The sequence below is a fragment of the Pseudoliparis swirei genome, chromosome 4 (genome assembly GCF_029220125.1).
Source record: "Pseudoliparis swirei isolate HS2019 ecotype Mariana Trench chromosome 4, NWPU_hadal_v1, whole genome shotgun sequence".
Classification (NCBI taxonomy): domain Eukaryota; kingdom Metazoa; phylum Chordata; class Actinopteri; order Perciformes; family Liparidae; genus Pseudoliparis; species Pseudoliparis swirei.
Window position 1 is genome coordinate 7,282,902 of NC_079391.1, and position 25,600 is coordinate 7,308,501.

The window sequence follows — 25,600 nt, forward strand, 5'->3', positions numbered from 1 at the left end:
TGCAGTCTGTTGTATTTGAAACAATAAAAACTGAACAGGAAATCAGTTACACATAGCTGAAAACAAAGTCCTATTTCTAGGAGACCCATGTGTTGACTCGGTGCACAGAACGACCATCCATTGGTCAGTGTAACATCTACTTTCCTAATTTGTAATGACATTTTTAAAGATCATGCGTCTACAGCACAAAAAGTGATGTACGCTCTTCTTTAAGACATTTAACTTTTCCCAGCACCTCCGTCTGTCTGCCACGCTTCTGACCTTAAGTGCCCTCATGCTGACTGACCAGCGCTGTGGCTAACGCGAAATGTCGGAAATGATTGATTTCTCTGGGCGAACCTTTACTTTGTGTCTGCGGAACACTAAACTTGGGATCAATAATATTGATCTACTCCTCTGGTGCATACGTATTAGCATTCGAGGTATTGAGTGCTGACCTTTTGACCTCTCTTTCCTCTGAAGGCATGTAGGAACACGTTAAGATGGGACGTGATGGACGTTCATCGGCTTCTTCTTGAAGCATCACTGAGGTGTTTAAAAAAAAAATGTTTACACTTACATGGTTTGTTTCTTCCCTCTCGTGCGTTCCCGTCTCTTTACCGCCTGACGGTGGGCGAGGGAGCAGCAGGGCATTCTGGGTTATGGGAACGGAGACGAGACGACACGGCCACGCCCTCACGGCGGACGCTGTCCTGCTCTGATGTCTCTGGCTGGAGCGCTGAGCGGAAGCTGCGGTGCCAGAACCAACTCTGGACGGGGACACGGGAAATGAGGAGATGGGTCCGCTGAGCTGTGTTATCACTGGCACGCAGACTGGAGAGTGTGTGTGTGTGTGTGTGTGTCTTTAAAACTGACCGACTGACGGGCCGCCGATCCCCCTGCTGTATGCATGATTTGTCCCATTCTTCACCCGGCAACACTGTGTCAGCAGCCGTTCTCAAAGCCAGAGGGAGTCACCGACAGGAAGCGTCGACCACTTTGTCTGACCAGGACAGAGCTGAACTAATGGGAGTCCATTTCAATGATGTCATGTCATTTGCATTGTTTAAATACATATAACCCACAGGTCGCTTTTTAAGTGAGAGTGAGGCATAAATATAGCAAGGCACCACATGGGTATAGTAACCTTTATGAAGAGCTCAGGAGCTGATATCATCGGCTTTATCTGATCCACTGAGGGTTCGTAGATAGATTACTATCAATCAATGACCAGCAACGATATATTTGTATCAATGGGTTTTAACTGATCTATAAAGCATTAGTACAATATATTAACTCTAAAGCCCAAGCAGTTTTGGGGTGTTCTTTGCTCCGGTCCCATTTGACTCTGTGGCCTTGTTTTTAATGCAATATTGAAGTACTTTACCATTATGGAAACCGCACCGCCCCATGGCTAGAAGCCTGAGATAACAAAACAATATTTACATTGTGCATTATAACACAGGTCCCATGCCATGAATCATTTAAAAAAGAAACGCACGTTGAATTTCTTTCTTTTTTAACATTATTTTAATTGAAAAAATTAAAACAATATATACAACATTTCTGCAAGTTCCCTCAAGTGTTACCCCGTGTTGAAACCAATAAAACCAACACAACAGCCGATGTAATACACAAGCGTCTTTGTGTATTTAGAAAAGCGTGAAAAAGTTTGAATTATTATATATACATATAGGCTGTTTTAAAACATGTCTGACGGGTAGTGAACAGTAAAGTAAAAAGCAGGAGCTTGTTGCAGTTAGACAACAATAAATAACCAGCAGCTAGTTAGCTTAGCATAAAGCCAGAGAGCAGGTAAAAAGTTAAACAAAATAACCTGCAACGCTAAAGCTCACTAACATGTTTTATCTCCTTTGTTTATTCCGTACGCATTTGTGTAAAAACGACCCTCAATTTAGGCTTTTCGGTTTGACGTGAGCAGCTCGACTAAATATCCCGGTGCGCTGAGCCGGTGTCCTGTATCTGTCTGACTGTTGGTTCTGGTGTGAACTTCCTTCTTTGATAACTTCATCTCATGCATCATGAGACTCGCTACCGCTGGCCAGTCATCAGACCACTCCATCATCACGAAGATTAAACTCTCGGAAGTATTCAGCGGCCGTGAACGGAGAGAAGAGAAGATTCTAAATTATTGTCACGAATTCCCCACCTTCCTAGTTAAATTCATCCTGCTTACACGTTTAATTAACTCTCCTGTCATTCCAGATCCTGTCATATTCACCTGATTGTCCCTCATTCCCTTCACCTGGTCCTCACGCCCTTCTCACCTGCAGCCCATCCCCTCGTTAGTCCCTCATTCCCTTCACCTGGTCCTCACGCCCTTCTCACCTGCAGCCCATCACCTCATTAGTCCCTCACTATTTAGCTCCCTCACTTCCACTTGTCCTCTGCCAGATTGTCTTGTGTGTCACCGCCAAACCTTCCAGCGTTATTAGAGTTGATTCCTGACCTGCCTGTTACGACCCTGTTTGCCTGTTAACCCGACTCAAGATTTTGCCTGCCCCTTTTTTTTGATTTTTTGCCCTGTTTGACGGACCACCCAGTTTTGACCCTGCCTGAGACATTAAGTAAACAGCCTCCTCCTGCATTCCTGTGTTTGTCGTGCTTTTGGGTTCCAGTACCTGTAACCCTTACAGTACAATCTGGCCCCGATATGAACCCAGCCGACTTCCCACTTTTCGGGACAGGACCTATGATGCGGACGGACACGACGCAACGACACGAGCAGCAGCTCGCCGACATAACGGAAGCTATGGAGTCCATGAACCTCCGCCACGAGCGCAACATGGAGTCTCTCCGTGATCATCTGCTGAAATTCTCCGATGCGGCTCGGGATCCAGATGCTGTTGCTTCTTCCAGACCTCCGCCTCACCCTGCGTCCGGGTCAGAGGCGCGCTTGCCTCCACCGGAGCGTTGTTCGGGGGCTCCTGGTTCCTGTCGGCCATTCCTGGTCCAGTGCTCTCTCGCCTTTGAGCTTCAGCCTTCTGCCTTTCCCTCAGAGAGGTCCCGGGTGGCGTACATTGTCTCTCTACTCACGGGCAGAGCCAGGGACTGGGGGACCGCTGAGTGGCAACGAGGATCGTTAAGCTGATCTTCGGTCCAGCGGTTTTCTGAGGAACTGCTGAAGGTCTTCGATCACGTCACACCGGGAAGAGAGGCCACTCGAGGGTTATTAGAGCTGAAGCAGGGGGCGAGGCCCGTGTCGGAATATTCCATCGAGTTCCGCACCAAAGCAGCCGACAGCAGCTGGAACGATGAATGGCTTCTTGACGCGTTCTACCACGGCCTTTCGGGCCGCATCAAGGACGAATTGGCGGTTCGAGATCTTCCTGCTGGTTTGGATGAGTTGGTCGCTCTGGCCATCTGCGAGAAAGGAGAGGGATTTTTCGGTCGGCTCACCAGAAATCCAGAGGGCGCTGGTGAGTCGGAATGTGAACTTTAAAACGCCCTCTCGACCTTTGATTAAGGCTCAGCTGCTATGTTCAGGGAACTATCACACTGTTTCTGCTCTCATTGACTCTGGTGCAGATGCAAACCTCCTGGACATGACTCTCGCTTCACAGCTGGGTATCGGGCGGATAGCCCTGGAGGAACCCATCCGCGCCACGGCTTTAGACGGCCATCGCCTCTGCAGGGTCACTCATCAATCCACTCCGCTGCCGATGACCATGTCAGGTACTCACAGTGAGACACTCACCTTTCACCTCATCCATTCACCACAGCAGCCAGTCATTTTGGGCTACCCATGGCTTAGGAGACATAATCCACACATTGACTGGGCTACAGGAACTATATTACAATGGAGTGCTCATTGCCATGCTGTTTTCCTAAGACCTGTTTCATCATTGGTCCCTAGTCGGGTTGATCCCTCTGACTCTACAGATATCTCCCAGGTTCCCAAGGAATACCTTGATCTGAAGGGGGTGTTTAGCAAGACCCGGGCCACATCGTTGCCACCGCATCGTCCATATGACTGTGCCATTGACCTGCTTCCAGGTACAACCCCTCCCAGGGGTAGACTGTTTTCACTATCTGCTCCGGAGACTAAATCAATGGAGAGATATATCAACGACTCTCTGGCTGCGGGTCTCATTAGATCATCCTCGTCTCCTGCGGGAGCTGTTTTTTGTTGTTGTTGTCAGTAAGGACAAGACCCTGCGGCCGTGCATAGACTATAAAGGACTCAATGACATTACGGTGAAGAAAAGGTACCCTCTTCCCCTTATCTCCTCTGCATTTGAGCTGCTACAAGGTGCTACCATTTTTTCCAAGCTCGATCTCCGTAACGCTTACCATTTGGTAAGAATTCGAGAGGGGGATGAATGGAAGACTGACTTTAATACTCCTAGTGGACATTATGAGTATTTAGTTATGCCGTTCGGCCTCACCAATGCCCCTGCAGTCTTCCAGGGGTTGATCAATGAGGTTCTCTGGGACCTGCTCAATGATAGTGTTTTTGTGTATCTGGATGACATTCTTGTCTTTTCAAAGTCTCCACAGGAACATGTGGTGCATGTTCGTCAAGTCCTCCAAAGGCTTATGAAGAACCACCTCTTCGTAAAAGCAGAGAAGTGTGAGTTCCACACCACAACGGTATCATTCCTTGGTTTTGTCATCAATGCTGGTGATATTTGGATGGACTCAGCCAAGACGAGAGCAGTCGCTGACTGGCCTGTGCCTGTCACTCGGAAGGAACTTCAACGCTTTCTTGGCTTTGCCAACTTCTACCGGCGGTTCATCCGTAACTACAGTTCCGTGGCTATCCCCCTCACTTCTCTCACATCCCAACTCGTGCCCTTCCGTTGGTCCTCTGCAACTTTCAGTGAGTTAAAGTCCCGTTTTACCTCTGCTCCCATCCTCATATTTCCAGATCCTGCCCGGCAGTTTATTGTGGAGGTGGACGCCTCTGACACGGGGGTAGGAGCGGTCCTTTCTCAGCGGTCGGCTAAGGACCAAAAGGTTCATCCATGTGCCTTCTTCTCCCGGAAGCTGTCCCCTGCAGAGAGGAATTACGACATTGGGAACCGGGAGTTGTTGGCGGTCAAACTGGCATTGGAGGAGTGGAGACACTGGTTGGAGGGAGCGGAGCAGCCATTTGTGGTCTGGACGGATCACAAGAATCTGGAATATATCCGCTCGGCCAAACGACTGACCGCTCGTCAAGCTAGGTGGGCCCTTTTTTTCAATCGCTTTGTGTTTTTGCTCTCCTACAGACCAGGCTCCAAGAACCTCAAACCAGACGCCTTGTCCCGTCAGTTCCAGCCGGAGAGCTCCCCTCTTCATCCTGAAGGTATCCTCCCTCCGGAGTGTGTTGTCGGTGCAGTAACCTGGGAGGTGGAGGACAGGGTAAAATGCTCCAATGCCGAACTTCCTGCTCCCAGTGCTTGTCCGGTTAACCGGTTGTTTGTTCCTGCTCACCTCCGCCCGCAGGTGCTCCAGTGGGGTCACTCTTCTCGCCTTGCTTGCCATCCCGGGATCCGACGCACACTAGCAATGCTCAAGCAACGCTTTTTGTGGCCGTCCATGGAGGAGGACACCAAGGGATTTGTTGGTGCTTGCCAAGTCTGCGCTCAGCACAAGACCTCCTGCAAGGCTGCCTCTGGTCTCCTCCACCCTCTACCACTTCCGCATCGCCCATGGTCCCATATTGCATTGGATTTTGTAACCGGCCTACCCACCTCCAGTGGTAACACAGTTATTCTGACAGTCATTGATCGATTCTCCAAATCGGCCCGGCTTATCCCACTGACAAAATTGCCTACCGCCAAGGAAATGGCCGAGATTCTGTTACAGGAGGTGTTTCGCTCCCATGGTCTACCCATAGATGTGGTCTCCGACCGTGGCCCACAATTCATCATCCCCTCGTTAGTCCCTCATTCCCTTCACCTGGTCCTCACGCCCTTCTCACCTGCAGCCCATCCCCTCATTAGTCCCTCATTCCCTTCACCTGGTCCTCACGCCCTTCTCACCTGCAGCCCATCCCCTCATTAGTCCCTCACTATTTAGCTCCCTCACTTCCACTTGTCCTCTGCCAGATTGTCTTGTGTGTCACCGCCAAACCTTCCAGCGAATTCCTAGTCCTAGTTCTGATCTGCCTGTTACGACCCTGTTTGCCTGTTAACCCGACTCAAGATTTTGCCTGCCCCTTTTTTTGGATTTGTTGCCCTGTTGGACTGACTACCTGGGTTTGACCCTGCCTGAAACATACAGTAAACTGCCTCCTCCTGCATTCCTGTGTTTGTCGTGCTTTTGGCTTCCAGTACCTGTAACCCTTACAATTATTGTGCTTTTAAATGTCTTATAAAGCAGTGATGTTGACGGTTCTCCTGAAAACTAGATCAAATGTTATAGAATATTCCTCTATAACGTTATATACTCACGACATATAAAACTCAAACCGATGACATCATCGTGGAAGCGTAGCATCGTAGCTCAGGTTTGCGCTGTTAGCTGTTTATTTTTCTTTTGTGAAGTCTTTTCTTTACTTTTTGGTTTCCAGAACCAGCCACAAAGGTTGAGCACGTGGACAATAAGACAGCGAACCATCACATTATTATAATCAGATGTCATTTAAATTTAGTCATCTTACAAAAATCTTTTTTACATTGCGTTTAGATTAGCTCTACAGACATTATTAGAAAAGTGTACCCTCAAACTCACAGCAGTATAGAAACACAAGTACAAAAAACACTTTAGAAAAATACAGTTGTCATCATAAAAGCTTTAACATATCGAGCAAATTAGCAGAAAATGACTTCTTCGAGCAGAGCAAGCAGCTACGACAGTGTAACGCCACAACTGTTTCTATTGAGATAGGATGAACCATAAAGACCGTTATAGCTTCAGTGAAAACATGTCAAAACATATTTAAAACATTCCTGCTGCTCCCTCACCCCTTCTGTCAATTCAATGAATATGTCCAATAGAAGTTAAAACAAATGTTTTAAACACTTCTCACAGATACAGGTCACGTAGGACTGCAAGATCAAATAATTAAAATTATACTGGATTCTTTGATTTACAAAAATTGTAGTTGCTGTTCTCCGTGTGTTCCTGGCGCCATACACAACTACAAGCTGCACAACAGACTTGTTGTCCTTAAAATCAACATTCAAAACCATGTTAAAAAATTCTCAAAATTAATAATGTTGCTAATTTGTCATAACATCGTTTCGTACTCGTTTATGTGGGTAATAATCTAAGGGTTAATTCATCTCGCTTGGATTGTTAGAGAAAAGAGAAAAGTGTGTGTGTTGAACCACGTGGTCGTCGTTAATGCCGCTGAACGAATCGAAGCCTTCTGATTGGATGGACTGGACAGCATGTTGTTACGGTCAAAGGCTGCTCAATCAAAGTGCATTTTCAACGGCAGGTGTGTGTGTGTGGGGGGGGGGGCATTACAAGATAATTGATTCTTCTTCTGTCACAATTAAACTTTTCTGACCAACGATCCAAACACAATGTTTAGATTTTTCCACTATTATTCTGAAACATGACAGTAAATTGATTAAAGTAGAAGTTCTCAAGGACACCAGAGCTATGAGAGCTATGACAATGACAGAGATAATCTTTATGTAATTCACGAGTTATTTTGCAAGACATGTTGTACACAATAACACCACGTAGCACCACTCGGAGACGGAAACACACTCTGCTGTATGAGAGCATCTCACGGTCGCTCAGCAGAGTGAATGGAAACCTTTACTGGAGTAGCTTTTGTGAAATGTATCAGAGGATCCACAGTTTCTAAGAATAGTTGTTTAATTGATGACACAATTGAAACAGGATCAAAGAAATACGAGTCTCGACAACTAGCATTTATGTAATTACTTTTGAAATAAGATCCCATGTGGGACACCTGAGGGGGGGGTCTAGCTCAGCTAAAAGCAATGCCGTCACTGATGTTAACAATTACAGCTGCACATTTCCTGTTGGTACCAGAATGTCTGCTTGGGTCTAGTTGAGAACACTTCCTGCATCCTGCCACTAAAACAGTCGCTAGTCAGTCAAGCCTAAAACAGTCTTCATCCACTGAGCCATATGGATATTATTATTATTATAGGACACACACATGATGAGTCTACACTGTAAAATGTAATAAGTTGACTTTACTTGAAAAAGGTGAGGAAACCGATTGCCTCAAAATTTCTAAGTAAAGTAGCTCAATAATTTTAAGTTCTTAAAACTAGAAAAAAAATGAGTTTAGGCAACTGATGTAATTGGAGTAAACATTAGTTAAGTCAACTCATAAAATGTCAGTTCAGACAACTTAAAAGATACGAGTGTAGTTAACTTTAAATCTTTAAGTATGTGTATCCAGGCAAGAACATGATGAGTGTGAGCAGCAGATTTGGTTCTGTTGGACTGGATAAACACCAGCAGTACATGTTGTTGACGCGTGGCCCAGCTCACAGCGTGTTTGGCAAAGTAAAGAGTTTAAGGCACGGCGATGGTTTGGCAAATCTCCTCGCGTCGACATTCAGTCCTCTAACTTCTTCCACAGCTGCATCCAGAGACTTTGAATCACATCCACCATCTTCCTTCTTTACTAACACGAAGAAGAACTGGGAGTAAATAACATCCAACGAGGCCTTGTATCAAAACCAAAAAGTAGAGACGTCAACATTGTGAAGGGAGCTTAACCCTCCTGTTACCTTAGGGTCAATTTGACCCCATTCAATGTTTAACGTCGGTGTTCTTTCGGGTCAATTTGACCCCAGGCTGTTTTTCACTGTCAAACATATAAGAAATATCAACTTTTTTATATATTTAAAGGGCTATTTAGGTAGTCAACAAACAAACATAAAGGAAACAATATTAATTCTAATAATTTTCTGGAGGTTTTAATTGCTGGGGTCAAATTGACCCCAAGGGTAAAATATGTCAGTAAATATAAAGGTAACAGGAGGGTTAAACATTGAATGGGGTCAAATTGACCTGAAGGTAACAGGAGGGTTAAGAGTTGAGACCATTACAGTCCACACAACAGGACTGTATGACTAATATGGCTGCAAGTGGAAAACACAGCGGTCAAACACTTTAATTATTGGCTTTGATCAGAAGCGACACCTCCAGGTCAAACCTCTTCAGGTACTGCATGTTGACATGGTGGGAAGGAAGCTTAGACATTACTGATACACAGGTAACTATTATAAATTATTTTAACTATCTACTGGGTCTGTAGCACTCTGGGATTATTTTTGAATGAAAATTGCTTAAAAAAAATATAACGCATTATTATTATTAAAATGAATGGCGTATACTTCATTTAGCTACATGAGTACAATATTTAGAGGAAAGATATGCCACTGTGTGGTAATGATTATTTACCACAATGTGCAGAGGGAAACCAGCAATGAAGCTTTAGATTCAAAATATATAAATTCAGTTGATTCAGTCAATTAAAATGGTGGAAGTTAAATACAGAAAGAGTTTTAACTGCACATAGTATTTAGTTTTATATTTCAGAACTACAAACCCATCTCACCTGTGGGATATGAACTCAATCTCTAAATTATCTGTTTGTAGCTTGATCAACATCACAGTTGTCTATATCTTTGTAGTTTAATACAGATATCTGTAGTTTAAGCAGTAACATCATTCTGATATCATCACATCCCACCATATAATAAACCTCTCTGATATGTCTTGTAGTTTTTTTTAGTGAGCAGCCTGTTGTGATTGTCAGCATCATTCTGCATTCAGGCGGCAGCGGCAGCGTTATACGATGTGAAGCCGCGTGGTCAAATGTATCCTCAATTGTTACATTTTAAAAAGGTGGACAGGCACCGTGGACATATTATGTCACCAAACACTGTAATTCTATGTCACAGTTTGTTGGAAACGCTTATTTGCCCTCAAGGGAAGGATTGAAGGTTAACGGTTGATCCCAAGTCTTCATCAATGGGCAGCTTCGCCTTGGTCACAGATGAAAGTGACATTTAGTTGACGGACAGACAGTCGACGCAATCGTCAACAAACTCAACTAATGCACGCTCTTCTTCTTGCTCTTTGTTTCAGGGGACGGTGAAAAGTGTCCCGCTGCCAAAGGTCCAGCGAACTGCTCTTGCGCAAAGCTTACGTCCCATCAGAGAGGCGAGGACGTCCCCGTTGGGGTCACAACGTACCGCATGCTCACGACCGCTCGCTTTGGGGATCAAAACACTTCGTTCTCGGCGCACCAAAGATGCCAAATGGAAACAAAGACCTCAGCGAGATGTCGCGAGGCGATAACCGTCCTCTTCCTACTTGAGGTGTTCGATGACCGAGACGTTCCCTCTCTCGGGGTCCAAGCCGTTCATGAACAGACCTCCGTTACTAGCCTCCCTCTCCTTCCTGTCCAGTTCGTCGTTGAAGTTGACCGACGTGGCCCTCCTGGGCAGAGTGAACTCGGGGCCGGGGCTGAATCCAAAATCGGAGGACAGTTTGCGTTTGATGGAGGCGGCGCGCTGGAACTTGTCGTAGACCTCGACGCTGACGCGCCGCCGCGTTTGTTTGAACTCGGCCGAGACGTTAGCCGTCCACTCTGCAGCGTGAGCCCGGATCTCTCCCACCTGTGACGAGGGAACGAAGAGAGTGAAATAAGTGGAGCGCAGAGGACACGCAGGTTTTAATCTTGTCGCATTCTGTTAGGTAAACGGCTAAAATACGAAAAATGGAAATGAGATCAAATGGAAAAGATGAGAATAGAGAAGAAGAAAACATGTGTGAGTGCATCTAGAAATACCCTTGAGGAGCTTTTGGCAGTTTTGTATGAGTGAGGGGATAAACAACATCGGCCCATTCTCCAGGCACTTTCTGGGCAGCTAATAGTTTCCATCCGGTTTACGAAAATATGAATTTTTTTAGAGTTTTTGTTGGAATCTTTGATCACAATGATGCTTTTTTTGCTCTGATCATTTGAGCTTGCTAGGCTAACATCCAAGGCTTCACATGTCTTTAATGAAGTCCACGTTTGACTGTATTCATTAAATGTTGTTGTCCTCTAAGTAGGATTTTTAAAATATATAAATCCACGGTATGTTCCTTTAATTATACCATAAACATAACAGCAGAGACATTCATGATTTGGCAGAGGACACTTTTTTTGCTATTTTAATATAGATAATCAACATATTTTTAGATCAATTTCATAAACATATTAATTCAGGGACAAACAGCCATTGCATTTCTGTCTTTTCGTGTCAATTTAAATAAATGAAGCAATCTGAATCTGAAGTGAGTTTAACTCGCTACGCTGCAGGTTCTACTGTACTTTTCTACACATGTTAAAACCACAATACAATGACCATCAACGACCACGATGGCAGGCACAATACTGTTAATCAATACAGCCAGGGTTTCCAGAGTTGCTTCTGTTTTCATTAATTTATTATATGCCGCAAATAAATGTATTCTCTTAAAATATAAAAAAAGGCAGGTTGAGAAAATAATGTCAGATGAACAATCAGAAAAGAAGAGATGAAGCTTTTGTTTAACCCGGATATTAAAAAAGGTCTCAACAGGACTATAATGTACCTCTAGTTCTGACTATATCACCGTAATGATAAGAACACACACACACTTCTACAGGCCAGTAGCCTAAGAACCCACAGGGAGCATGAATCACTCACTCACTCACACACACTCACACTCTCACTCTCACACACACACTGCATCATACATCACAACTTAACGCTTACAGTTGCAAACCAGTAGGCTATCATATAACTAATCATGTTTGACAAATGTGAACACTATGTCATGTCAGCATGTTCGGTCAAAGATAGTAAGTCTTTGTCCATAAATCTAAATCTCTTCCATGAGAACATGTTTCACCAAATCTATCTTCACTCCAAGCTTCAGCTTCTTCACAACTCAAACACCAGTGGAATCGAATTACAAAAAATGCCTCGTCTGTATAATCCTCCAGCTTTTTCCATTAAGGATCCCTTTGAAAACCACTAGACGTTCCTTTTATGGAAACAACCAAATTAATTTGCACTTCACGTGTTACATTTAGATAGATAGATAGATATATACTTTATTAATCCCCAAGGGGAAATTTGTCGAGAATAAAATATAAAAAATAAAATAAAAAATATAAAAAACAGGGATGAAAGATATAGATGTATACAAGTAAAATATAAAATGAAGTATCTATATGTATATAAAATGAAACATATATGTGTATATATATACACACAGACACAAATATAATACAATGACTGTGCAAAGTATACAAAATAAAATATATTTGTATATACAACATATATGCATACACAATAAAATACTAATGACTGCAGTGTCAAATTAAATTAAATATAAAAATATTAAATATAGACAGAGTGTGCAAAATGCAAAGTGTGTGTATGTGTGTCGTGTAAATGAAAATGAAATGTGTGTGTATGTGTGTAGTGTAAATAAATGAAATGTGTGAAGTGCAGATCAACATTTAAGTCACACACATTTCAATTAGATACATATTCTTATGAGGCCATCATCTCACATTTCCAAAATGACCTCTTTCCCCCCCTCTCTCTGAAGATGCTCATGGTAACGGCAGAAGACTGTGTTTATGTGTTTGGATGGCAGACGGTGGATTGGATTAGAAAGCAGTCTTATCATTGAAATGAAGTTAAGCAGAGGGCAAAAGTTGAGGCACTGTAACTGAGTAGCTGGATTAATAACCTGTGTGTGTGCACTGAAAGAGACAAAGAGGGTGGGAAATAAGAAAAAAAGGTCAATGAATGAAGGAGTCAATGAAACCAGCGGGGTCGTACCTCTTCTTTCGTCTTCTTGGAGATGACCCGGAGCCAGTCTCCTATCATGCTGAGGATGGCAGCAAAGTAGGCTAGTCCCACCAGGATCCAGAACCAGACAACTGGTTTATAGTAATCTAAGTACTGTATTTCTGAACCACCTGGACACAGAGACACAGACAGTGACTGTCACATGACTAGGAGAATCCACCGTGGTGAGACATGCAGGCATCATGCAGAGAGACGGGTTTTGGGTGTTGCTATTGAATCTCTAGCTGTTGTGTTCGGTACCTGCCACGAAGTCTCCGAACCCTATGGTCGTCAGGGTGATGACCACAAAGTAGAGGGACTCCAGCGCGGACCAACCCTCGATGTTTTTAAAAATGGCCGCCGGGAGCGCCACAAACAGCAGGCAGCCAAAAAGCACAAACAGCAGGGTGGAGATGACCCGGATCTTCGTCCGAGTGATGTCCCAATGCTGCAAGGGAGAGAGCGGCAGACACCATCAGTCGCGTGACACCACGTGTACCGGCTCAACTCCTGGACATCTGGTCCGTCTGTCCTCATGTAGCATGGTAGCATGCTACATGTGACAGCTATCATAAACACAAAGTATAGCTGAGAGTTTAATTTGCAGGTATTTGGTCACAAATCTAAATATTGGATGATAGAAAACTTAACCTGATGATGCTGAAAAGTCAGAAGATCACCTGGAAGATTTTTAATTACATTTATTCTAATTTGGACGATAAAGCGTTTTTCCCAAATTCCATGGCAATCCATCCAATGTGTGTTTGAGCGCATTTCACTCAAAACCAAATGTCACACATTGGTCCGAGGATCCCCAACGGCAGTAGAAATCATCCTCTGGGGTGCGTCAATTTGTTTTGGTCAAACATCCAGATGCTGTTAGAAGTAATAGCTTTATTCCATAAATCGGTCCCCTGGGTGCAGTAGAAAAGGAAGGACATTCGTCGTGTTCACTGAGGATAACGCTGCAGCCTGGGCAATCAGACAAACACACACACAAACACACACTTACATAATGAACTTTTGTCCTCTGTCCTCAGCCTGCATCAATATATTCATTAAGGAGTACCTTTGGGGCCTTGAGTGTACCACAAGGGGCAGATCGTCCTAAGTTACCCTCATTTCATTTAAAATTAGAAAGCACATTTTTCATTATAAACTGAGAGGCAAATCATTCACAGCAACAACCTCAACTTTGAGAAAAGGTGTGAGCTTTGATTTGTACTCACAATTTGAATGGTTTACCTTTTCTGGACAATGTATCTATCTGTATCTTCTAGACCAGATCAGCCTGGAGATGAACGATATCTCTATAAACAGTTCAACAATTGATTCTCAAGAAAATAAATCACAATATTTATAAATCTTACGTCATTAAATAATTATATAATTCAAGCAGAGGATTCATATATAACATGGTATTTAAAATCAGATGTGATCTGAAAGCTAGTTTGGATGAGGACATTGTGAAAAGAGCGTTGATGTAAATGATTCCGGAGCCTATTCAGACTTGTGACCTGCAGACCATAAACTTGTACATATTTTACTGTGACGCACAGAATATTAATACCCCAAACTCACCACAAACATTGTCTCCACTCTGGCGATGCCTTTGCCGAATATGGTGCCGAGCTGATCGCCTACTCCAGCCAAAAGGAATCCGAACAGAGGGATCCCGAGCAACGCGTAGATGATGCAGAAGATCCTTCCACCTTCTGTGTGGGGAGAGCTGTTCCCAAAACCTGCAGAGAGGGCAGAAAAAAAGAGACTTAAAATATAAACCACTATTGTACGTGTAAACACACTTGTCTGAATGGATGACATCACCAGAGGATACGAGTCATGCATCATGATACTCCAAAGCAACAGCTGATACATCTGATTCTCAACTGGTGGGTCCCGTTTAAAGGCCTTTGCTTGGGCAAGAAGAATAACACTGTGCTTTTATTTTGAAGGGGATTTTTCCCCCTCAATACTATGACCTCACTCCTCACTACTATGACCTCCCTACTACACTACTATGACCTCACTCCTGAGTCCTCACTACTATGACCTCACTCTTCACTATGACCTCACTCCTCACTACTACACCTCCAGTTCTCCAAATATTAATTCCTCCAGACTCAGGTCTATGTCAGTGTTACACTTAATGTTGAAGTGAGTGCTGCTTAACCCTTGTGTTGCCTTCGGGTCATTTTGACCCGATTCAATATTTAACCCTCCTGTCGCCTTCGGGTCAATTTGACCCGATTCAATGTTTAATGTCGGTGTTCTTTCGGGAGTCAACAAACAAACATAAAGTACCTCACACTTAAACTTGGAAAACAATATTAATTCTAATAATTTTCTGGAGATTTTAATAGCTGGGGTCATATTGACCTCAAGGGTAAAATATGTTAGTAAATATAAAGGTAACAGGAGGGTGAAACATTGAATCGGGTCAAATTGACCGGAAGGCAACACAAGGGTTAAGGGTTTATTTACCTCCTGATAAGATAATCAGAATAAAAGTAAATGTTGTCTATTTAAATTTTAGAATTGCACTTATTGTAAAATGTATTTTCAGTGTGTGAGTATTCTCAGCTAAAGTTACATAATTGTAGTCTTTTTGAAACTACTTCAGTAGTTGGACTCATTTGTTTGTGCATGAAGTTTGGGCCATACCGTGTGTCCTTAAAATGCACTTTGTGTTTTAATCGGGAATATTTCAAACTATTTTTTGTGTTGGCATACTGTGACATTCGGTACTATATCAAGTTTAAACTGCACAATCTTTTCTTGCAATCAATATGAGAAATGTTCCTCAATTTGGGTCGCAGCGTATCAGTCAGGGATAATGGGTCCAGCAGCCAGACAGTTGAGAACCACTGTGCAACAACATGATAGATTTTCGTCATCAACATTTCTATTTTAGACTGTCTCTGAACTTCTGAAGAAACAGCTTCAATAGCGGGGCACCAACAAGTAGGTGTGAAAGTAAGTGACTCCATTGTAAGTGAATTTAACACAAGTGACCATAGCGGCTTTATTCTTTTAATCACTTGAAAGCATGCGTGTGCGTGTGTCCCTCCCACCGATGGTTGTGATGACAGTCCCTGCGAAGAAAAAGGCAGAGCTCAGGTCCCACAGGCTGCTGTGGGTGGTCAGGTTGCCTGCCGGGTTGATCCCCGAACGGATAGCAGACACAACTTGCTGGAGGTGAGACAGAGTTTTGGAGTTATCATTGGAAACATTAACATTCTCAGTAAAAGACAACTGTGCTATACTTTGCTTGCCTGTCTAATTAAATAAATATATAATATTTAAAATGATTGTTGGCGTTGCAAAAAATCTTGAGCCGTCAAAGATAATGAAGTTGAATGAAGGACGGAGTTCAATAGTTCAGGACATAACTGAACTATTAAACAGAAACCAACTCTGTGCCACATTTCTCCTTCAGTGCCGTGGGAGCTGTCCAAAGTGCTGAAACCACTGCAGCTGTGCTGGATTTACAACTACACGATACACACAAAACGTTTACTTTGAGTATTTCATGTCACCTTAACCAGCTCCTCCAGCTGGCTCTGGTTGACACAGGCGTGTCTGGACAGGAACTCCAGCTTCTGGGTCAGGATGGCCAAATGCTGGGCACTAGGAGAGGAAGTAGAGAGACGTCAGGCTCACACTGTCGTGACCCGGAGTTTCTGTCTTGTTTTGAAGTCCTTGTATCATCTGTCTCCCTGTGATTGTCTGCCCTGGTCCTGATTGTTTCCTTCTGTGTGATTGCTGGCCCCGCCCTCATTGTGTCCACCTGTGTCTCGTTCCCTAGTGTCTAATCACCTCCGCCTGCCTGTGTATTTAAACCCTGTTCGTCTCATTCCCAGGGTGGCTTAGTTCTGTCAGATGTTGCCGTAGAGAGAGCAGACCCAAATGCCGACATAACCTCCAAACCAATATTTAATTCTGAATTCCAACTAGACAGGTGACACAGGACGACAAACACGATCCAAACGGTACGAAGCCACCATGGGACTGAGACTAACAGGGTTTAAATACAGGCAGGTGGAGGTGATTGGACACTAGGGAACGAGACACAGGTGAACACAATGAGGGCGGGGCCAGCAATCACACAGAAGGAAACAATCACAGGGAGACAGATGACACAAGGACTTCAAGATAAGACACAAAACAAGACAGAAACTCCGGGTCATGACACACATATTTGGGGATTTACCATTATTGTGAAAAATGTGAGTCACTGAATTTTGACTTCATTCTGAATTATTCTCAGAAATCAAAACATGCTCATTTTGTTTCAAGTGTGTGGATTTATTTTAGTTTCTTTGTTGGTTCCAAACCATTCAGTGAAAATCAAACTAGTGGCAGCACTTTGAACTCTGTTACTGAAGCCAGTCAGACAGGACTAATGTGCTGTGTCTACTGGAGCTGTGTATTAAAGTATAAACGGTGGCACTACAATCATGACTTCATTAAACGTAGTCACACCCGTTTGTTGACGTGCTGTAATTCGGTTCTGTGGATCTATAGCACCAGTCATTTGAGGAAAGAGGTACATAAATCTGTGTGTGAAGCTGTGACAATAAATCGTGACGCCCTGCAGGATTTGGGGCTTGAAAATAAGGAGATTGAACTAGAGAGGCCCAATTCTTCAACCCTGGGGAACCCACTTGCTTAAGTGATCCACTCAGATTAATTAGTCCCGTTTGCAACAACATAACCTCTGCACTGAAGATGCAACAGTTCTTCAACGGAGAGCCTCACAAAGTGTTTCAGTCGATGGAGAATTGGTTGAGGTTTAAATTTTTTTTGTGGGAAATTGCGTTGAAAAGTGGCGTTGAAGAAATGCATCAAATGTCCATAACAGCGGCATTGTTGGTAAACGGATAGACGTCTTCCCTGGTGAGGCAGACAGACACGTATGGATGTTATTTAACCGGCTTACCTCTCGTGAGGCTGCTCCAGGAATCTGAACACTGCTGCTCCCACCACCAGGTAAAGAACCACCAGAAGAAAGATGGCTGCCACCGTCTTCCATTTCATCACCGTGGCAACCACCTGCAACACTTCAGCTGATCAATCAACCCACATATATACAGGGAGCCCCCCCCCCCCCGCCATCATTCCTAAAATCTGTATTCCTGTCTGTTTTTCGCTCACCTCACTCTCCTCGCGGGGAGACCTTGTGATTGGCTTGGTGGAGAAGGAGAGCCGGGGCTTGCTGTTGTGAGTGGCGGATTTAGGGTCCAATAAGTCTGGAGCGGCCACTGTCAGGGGAAATAGGAAAATGGCTTTACGGTTTTGTTTTCCCTCACACATTTCTGTTCCTCACATTTTTCTTCCCCCTCAAATTCCGAGAGCAAAACACTTTTTTAGATGTTCATTTTAGAAGTCCTTAATCAATACATCACAGTAGAGGCCTTTAACCCTTGTATTGCCTTCGGGTCATTTTGACCCGATTCAATATGTAACCCTCCTGTCGCCTTCGGGTCAATTTGACCCGATTCAATGTTTAATGTCGGTGTTCTTTCGGGAGTCAACAAACAAACATAAAGTACCTCATACTTAAACTTGGAAAACAATATTAATTCTAATAATTTTCTGGAGATTTTAATAGCTGGGGTCATATTGACCTCAAGGGTAAAATATGTTAGTAAATATAAAGGTAACAGGAGGGTGAAACATTGAATCGGGTCATATTGACCCGAAGGCGACAGGAGGGTTAAACATTGAATCGGGTCAAATTGACCCGAAGGCAACACAAGGGTTAAATCAAAACACTGAACGCATGAATCAAAGTACTAACATTTAGTTTTCAGGTGTTTTCTCCTGTTTATGCTGCAACATGCGTCATGCAGCATGAAGAAGGAAAACGTGTTTGTGTCTTAGATGGATGAAAGGAGAGCGAGGCTGAACAAGGAAGACCGAGAAGTGTTTGTAGGTTGTGATGAAGTACTTTATGTTCTATAGTGTCTCAGTGTCTCCAGTTGGCCAACCAAGGTTCACATTCACAAGTAAAGTCGTTGTATTTTTTGTATCCGGTATTAACTTGTTAAATTAGGATCCTGATGAAGAAACTTAAAGGATTCCTTGTATAAAAAGTGGATGCATTAATAATATAAGATCATTAATTTTATTTGTGTTCATTATTTTGATGGTTTGATATGCAATATCTTGGTTTATGTTTGTGGAGAATACATCAAAATACATATATTCATCCTCCATCTATAGTCATCTATTCCCCCTCATTCAATAAATGGTTAATTGGATCCTTGAGTTGATGTGCATACAGCTGGAACCCCTGAGTCCAGTCAACATTACATTATACCCCATGATCAGGCAATAATAATCTAACCCCGCTGACCCCGCCTCCGCCTATTGTGCAGCTCCAGAGTCTGAATATGTGTGTGTGTGTGTGTGTGTGTGTGTGTGTGTGTGTGTGTGTGTGTGTGTGTGTGTGTGTGTGTGTGTGTGTGTGTGTGTGTGTGTGGAGATGTCTGGATAGGGGAAAGAGGAGGGGAGGATATGGGAGTCTGTTCAGGATCACTGAGATATAAGATGAGAGAAGGGACATGTTGACCAACGTGAATAAATACATTTAAAAAGTGATGCTACATTTGGGCAGAGCTGACATCATCACTAAACCCACACAAGTGTAAAGTTCAAATAAATATGTTGCCAACAAACAGGATAATAAATGCATAACTGTGATTTTTCCTTAATTAGAATAAACTACAAAATGTCCATTTGTATTGTAGTCCATAATATATTCCTGTTGCTGTTCAACAAGGTCACATGACTCTGGTGTCCATAAACTGAGATCAATTAAAATATGCATTATTTTACTGTAAACCTTTTTTATTTAAAAGATTTTGTCTTTTTACTGAATGTTCTGAATTGTAAGACAATTACATTTATAGATAAGGTCAATAAACACTCAAGTTGATAACCTTCAACCTAAAGGTTTGATCACATTATCAAATATATACAGTTCATTATGTGCTTCTAACATACATGAAATAATCTCTTTTGATTACACACACACACACACACACACACACACACACACACACACACACACACACACACACACACACACACACACACACACACACACATTTATCAGTGGTCTTGTGGGAACTGAGTTTTTATTTATTTATCTTTGTTTAGCTTATGGCATATTGCTAAAATATCTCTTAGAATAATAGAATAAGTGATTGGAACAACTAAAAGTTGGTTGTCTAAAAAGTTGAAATGTGTTATCTTCATTAATATTTCAAACAACCGTGCGTGACCGTGTGTGTGTGTGTGTGTGTGTGTGTGTGTGTGTGTGTGTGTGTGTGTGTGTGTGTGTGTGTGTGTGTGTGTGTGTGTGTGTGTGTGAGTGTACTTACTCCTTGTTGCCTATCCGATGCCCTCCGCTCTCCTCTGCTCCTCATCCGACGCTCCCACTGCGTTTAGGGGAATCTTTCCTCCTCCTCGTGTCTCCTCCCGGCGGCGCTGCAGCGGTGGGGCGAACAGGCGCTCCGTTGTTCCTCCGCTCCTCTCCTCTCCTCCCGCGGCTGATCGGACACCAGCGAGGTGCTTTTGGTGCATCCACAAGTCACTTCAAAGAGACTTTTTCTCTGGGCTTTCTTTCTCCGTCAGTTCTCAAGCATCCGCTGCGCTCCGGCTGCGCTCTCGCTTTTTGAGGATCGGTGGGTAAACACCGATTGGGGTGGAGAGAGGAGGGAGGAGGGAAGGAGGGAAGGAGGGGTAGAGGTGCCGGACACAGGGAGGTGGTTCCCAGAACGAGAGGGGGGCCACATACAGAGTTCCAGCAGTCCCATCTGCATGACTTAACTGCATGTGTCACTATAATAAGCACTCTGTTATTATGTAAGTGATCATTTGGCCATTAGTTTAACACATTGTCTTCACATGCACGTGCACTATAACCAGAGGCCAGAGAACTAACCCGAGGAGAGAAGTGGCTATTTTATAGAGGCATAGTTTTTTTTATCTCTGCATGTTTACAGACGAGAGGTTCCTAAAGCAGCGGTCCGGTCACCAGCCTCTTTGTCCTGTGACTCCTTCTGGTGAGTCAGTGTGTCTTGACCCCGGTCACAAGTTGACATAAAGACATAAAAACGTATTTGTTTCATCTGAATCGATGCTGGAGGCCAGAGGAGGCAACACTGTCCAGCTTTTTGCAAAACAATTAATTAAATCAGAATCAGAATCAGATTTATTGGCCAATTTGTGTACAGCAGAACTTAATGTTTTCCTTCATGTCCCACTGATTGATGGTGTGACCTCTCGGTGACCCTCGAGGTTGGAAGTCACTGTTTAAAAGCACAACGGTAATGTTTGGAAGATGATATGGACGAATAGATATCGGCTCACATTTAATATGTGAGTATTGAAATAGCTTTTCTCTGTAATATGCATAGTTCCAATTATTTTCATATTCTTTTCCTATTATTTTCCTACATTTTAAATGGACTTTAGGTCAGTACATACACACCATCATGATGGTTAAACGTGTGCTAGATGGGGATGAAGGTGTGTTGTTTGAGTCTGTTGGTACTGCAGCACTTATGCGACGGAAACTTTCTCTGGATGTTTAAAGCACTAAAAACTAACATGTGAGAACACAAAGTCGTGGTTTATTATCACACTCATACGACCAAACACATCTGATTTGCTTGAGGTCATAAAACTTATACTGAGGTCATATTTTCACAGACTTTTTATTTCACGTGTTTTTCTGGAAGAAGAGCAGTTACAGACAGAAGAATCATGTTCCTGAATGTTTGGACCTATAAAGGCCTATATATATATAAAGGCCTTTATATATATATATAAAATATATATAAAGGCCTTTATATATATAATATATATACACATATATATATATATATAGAGTCGTTCAGCTTGAGGAGACAGTATAGTGAGAAGGGGTTGAACCAGAGTAAATAACAGGTGCACATTGAGATGATTAAATATGGTTGTGTCACGCTGCTATTAGAGTGGACCCAAAAGCACGACTCAGACAGGAGTAACAAAGAGGAATGTCTTTAATTGAAAACAGGCTGGATCAAAACCAGGTGGCTGTTATTAAACCTCTCCTGAAGAAGCCCACTCTGGATCCAGAGGTGTTGGCTAACTACAGACCGATCTCTAACCTCCCCTTCCTCTCCAAGATCCTTGAGAAAGTGGTCGCAAATCAGTTGTGCGACTTTCTACATCATAATAGTTTATTTGAGAAATTTCAATCAGGATTTAGAAAACACCACAGCACCGAGACGGCACTGGTGAAAATTACAAATGACCTCTTAATGGCAGCAGATAAAGGACTCCTCTCTGTCCTGGTCTTGTTAGACCTTAGTGCTGCATTCGACACCATTGACCATGACATCCTGTTACAGAGACTGGAGCAGTCGATTGGCATTTCAGGCACGGCACTAATTTGGTTTAAATCCTATTTATCAGATCGATCTCAGTTTGTATTTGTAAACGATGACGCCTCGATAACACCAACGTTAATCACGGAGTTCCACAAGGTTCTGTGCTTGGACCAATTTTATTTACCTTATACATGCTTCCTTTGGGCAATATTATCAGGAAACACTCCATAAACTTTCATTGTTATGCAGATGATACTCAACTATATCTATCGATAAAACCAGAGGAGAGCAACCAACTCTGTAAAATTCAAGCATGTCTTAAAGACATAAAACATGGATGACCTGCAACTTCTTGATGTTAAACTCAGACAAAACCAAGTAATTTTAATCGGCCCTGAGCACCTCAGAGATCAATTATCTGGTGATGTGGATTCTGTAGACGGCATTGCCCTGGCATCCAACACCACTGTAAAGAATCTTGGCGTTATCTTTGATCGACTTGTCCTTTAACTCCCACGTAAAGCAAATCTCAAGGACTGCATTCTTTCATCTACGTAATATTTCAAAAATCAGGCACATCTTGTCTCAAAAGATGCAGAAGAATTGGTTCACGCGCGTTTTTACTGAGACTGGATTACTGCAACTCCTTATTATCAGGCTGCTCTAATAAATCTCTTAGGTCCCTCCAGTTGATCCAGAATGCTGCAGCTCGTGTTCTCACTAAAACTAAGAAAAGAGATCATATCACTCCTGCACTAGCTGCTCTGCACTGGCTCCCAGTAAAATCAAGAATCACTTTTAAAATTCTTCTCTTAACCTACAAAGCCTTGATTGGTGATGCTCCATCATATCTTAAGGAGCTTGTAGTACATATTGCCCCCACTAGAGCGCTCACTAAATGCGACTACTTGTAGTTCCTAGAGTCTTAAAAGTAGAATGGGAGCCAGAGCCTTTAGTTATCAAGCTCCTCTTTTATGGAACCAGCTTCCAATTTCAGTCCGGGAGGCAGACACAGTCACCTCGTCTAAGAGTAGACTTAAGACCTTCCTCTTTGACAGAGCTTATAGTTAGGGCTGAATCAGGTTTGCCCTGGTCCAGCCCCTTGATATGCTGCTATAGGCTTATAGCTGCCGGGGACGTTTTAGGATGCACTGAGTACCTATCTCCTCTTTTTCTCTCCTTAAGGATGAATTTTCATCTCTCAATCACACGTTACTAACTCTGCTTTCTCCCGGAGTCCTTTTGACTTCACGTCTCATGGGGTCGCCGGACCCTATGGGACAGCAAATCTATCTGCCTGATGGATCGTCTGGGTCGTGGAATTCCTGCTCATGACTCGCCACTGTCCTGTTGAGACTCCGCCCACTGTTGAGACTCGCCCACCCTCCGCCCACCGCCATCTGCCTGATGGATCGTGGAGGTCTCCATCGTGGAATATGCCTACTATGAACTATTCATACACTCTGTCATATTCATTGAATGTATTTAAACTCTAAATCTGTCCTTCTGTACACATTACATCTATTGCATCTGTCCATCCTGGAGAGGGATCCTCCTCTGTTGCTCTCCTGCAGGTTTCTTCCTTTTTCCCCCTGAAGGGTTATTTGGGAGTTTTTCCTGGTCCGATGTGAGGTTTTGGGGCAGGGATGTCTATGTGTACAGATTGTAAAGCACTCCGAGACAAATTTGTAATTTGTGAAATTGGGCTATACAAATAAACTGAATTGAATTGAATTGAATCAGTCCAAGAAGCAAACAAGTCCAAAAAGGGGCGGGGCAGAGAATCAGAGGTCAGAACAGGCAGGTCAGGAATATACTCTAATAACACTGGAGAACTTGGCACGAAAACACAAGACAATCTGGCAGAGGACAAGAGCAAGTGAGGGAATCTAAGTAGAGAGGGACTAATGAGGGAATGAGCAACAGGTGAGATGGGCATGAAGACCAGGTGATGGTAATGAGGGACTAACGAGGGAGTGATCAGAGGCAGGTGAAGGGAGTTGGACTGACGAGATGGGAAGCAGGATCTGGAATGACATGATAGTTTGTGAGACAGGATGAAAACAACTAATAAAAAAAGGAAGGTGTGGAGCTAAATTGTTACAGGTTGTATGTTATAGAAACAAGATGGCTGTGTTATATACTGTACGTAAACCTAAATGGAGACAATCGATGAAAGCTCGCTGTCTGAAAGTTTGAACACTGACAAGTGGCTGTTGGAGAATCTAACCCTAACCCTAACCTTTTCTTCCCCTTCTTTCCTGTGAAAGTTGTTTTTCTATTTCCTGATCCGATGTGAGGTCAAAGGTCAGGGATGTCATATGTGTACAGATTGTAGAGCCCTTTGAGGCACATTTGTAATTTGTGATGTTGGGCTATACAAAATAAAATGAATTGAATTGAATTGGGCCTGAACCCTCGAAACCAAACTCAAAGGAATCCATCACAGTCTGCTATTCAGAATAATGGGATTCTCTTAATGTATTGCAGTCTTTGTATTGAACACCAATGCGCTCACACACACCTGTATTCTGTTCTTTTGTTTAACTTTCTAAAATACAGCAATTCGTCTGCTCTCTGGAATCATCTTTAAAATATACACATTTACTAAATTTAGCTATTAACAATCAATAATGAACACTGATCATCCGTCTCTCGCGCTCTACTCGTCTTCCTCTCTCTCTCTTTTTCATTCCATCCCACTTCTCTCTTTCTCGGCCCCTTGATGAGAAATTAATAGCAAGTTAAATATTCGTGCTTCCAGCTTATGACTCAAATGTCTAAACATTAATTACACACCTATATTCATACAGCTAAACATAGATCATGTTATGACTGGCTGGGTCTCACTGTGTGTGTGTGGGATGCGTATTTGCGTAGAAGTTGCATGCTTACTGTGTGTGTGTGTGTGTGTGTGTGTGTGTGTGTGTGTGTGTGTGTGTGTGTGTGTGTGTGTGTGTGTGTGTGTGTGTGTGTGTGTGTGTGTGTGTGTGTGTGTGTGTGTGTGTGTGTGTGTATGTTAGAGAGGGAAAATTATGAGAGGCGCACTCTCGCCTCACCTAAATCTAAATGTGTTGACATACCTGCTGCTTGCTGTAGGCAGACATTCAGAGCTGATTTGTCCCCGCTCTCTAACATTGTGCTGAACCTGCCGAGTAGTCCTGTTTTTCATTTGATCCGATTTTATATAAAAGATTTCTGAATGTAGTGAACAGTTCAGACGAGTGACAGAGTGATTAAACTGAGGGAAGTCTGACCATCGGGTCGTATGTTGACCTTGCTGTAGAGTGACGAATAAAAGTGAACCAACGAGTCAGTGACTTTAATCTTTGAGCTGAAGGAAGTGAATCGATGCAGCAATCACCAAATAGGATGATCCTTCATTCGGATCAATGATGTCATTATACTTCTTCCATCTCCCCTTGTCAGTCTCATGGTGGGCTT

At 43.1% G+C, this 25,600-nt stretch overlaps 1 protein-coding gene across 1 annotated transcript; it reads right to left on the minus strand.

The window, feature by feature from the left end:
- Positions 1 to 10,244: 10,244 nt before the first annotated feature.
- Positions 10,245 to 25,294, minus strand: kcnk2a (potassium channel, subfamily K, member 2a). Its single transcript, XM_056412693.1, has 9 exons — positions 25,240 to 25,294; positions 17,928 to 18,034; positions 17,713 to 17,825; positions 16,310 to 16,400; positions 15,845 to 15,962; positions 14,352 to 14,512; positions 13,032 to 13,218; positions 12,762 to 12,901; positions 10,245 to 10,553 (listed from the first exon to the last, which is right to left on the minus strand). Exons 1-9 carry the CDS (start codon positions 25,292 to 25,294, stop codon positions 10,245 to 10,247), a joined length of 1,281 nt encoding a protein of 426 aa, XP_056268668.1.
- Positions 25,295 to 25,600: the final 306 nt, after the last annotated feature.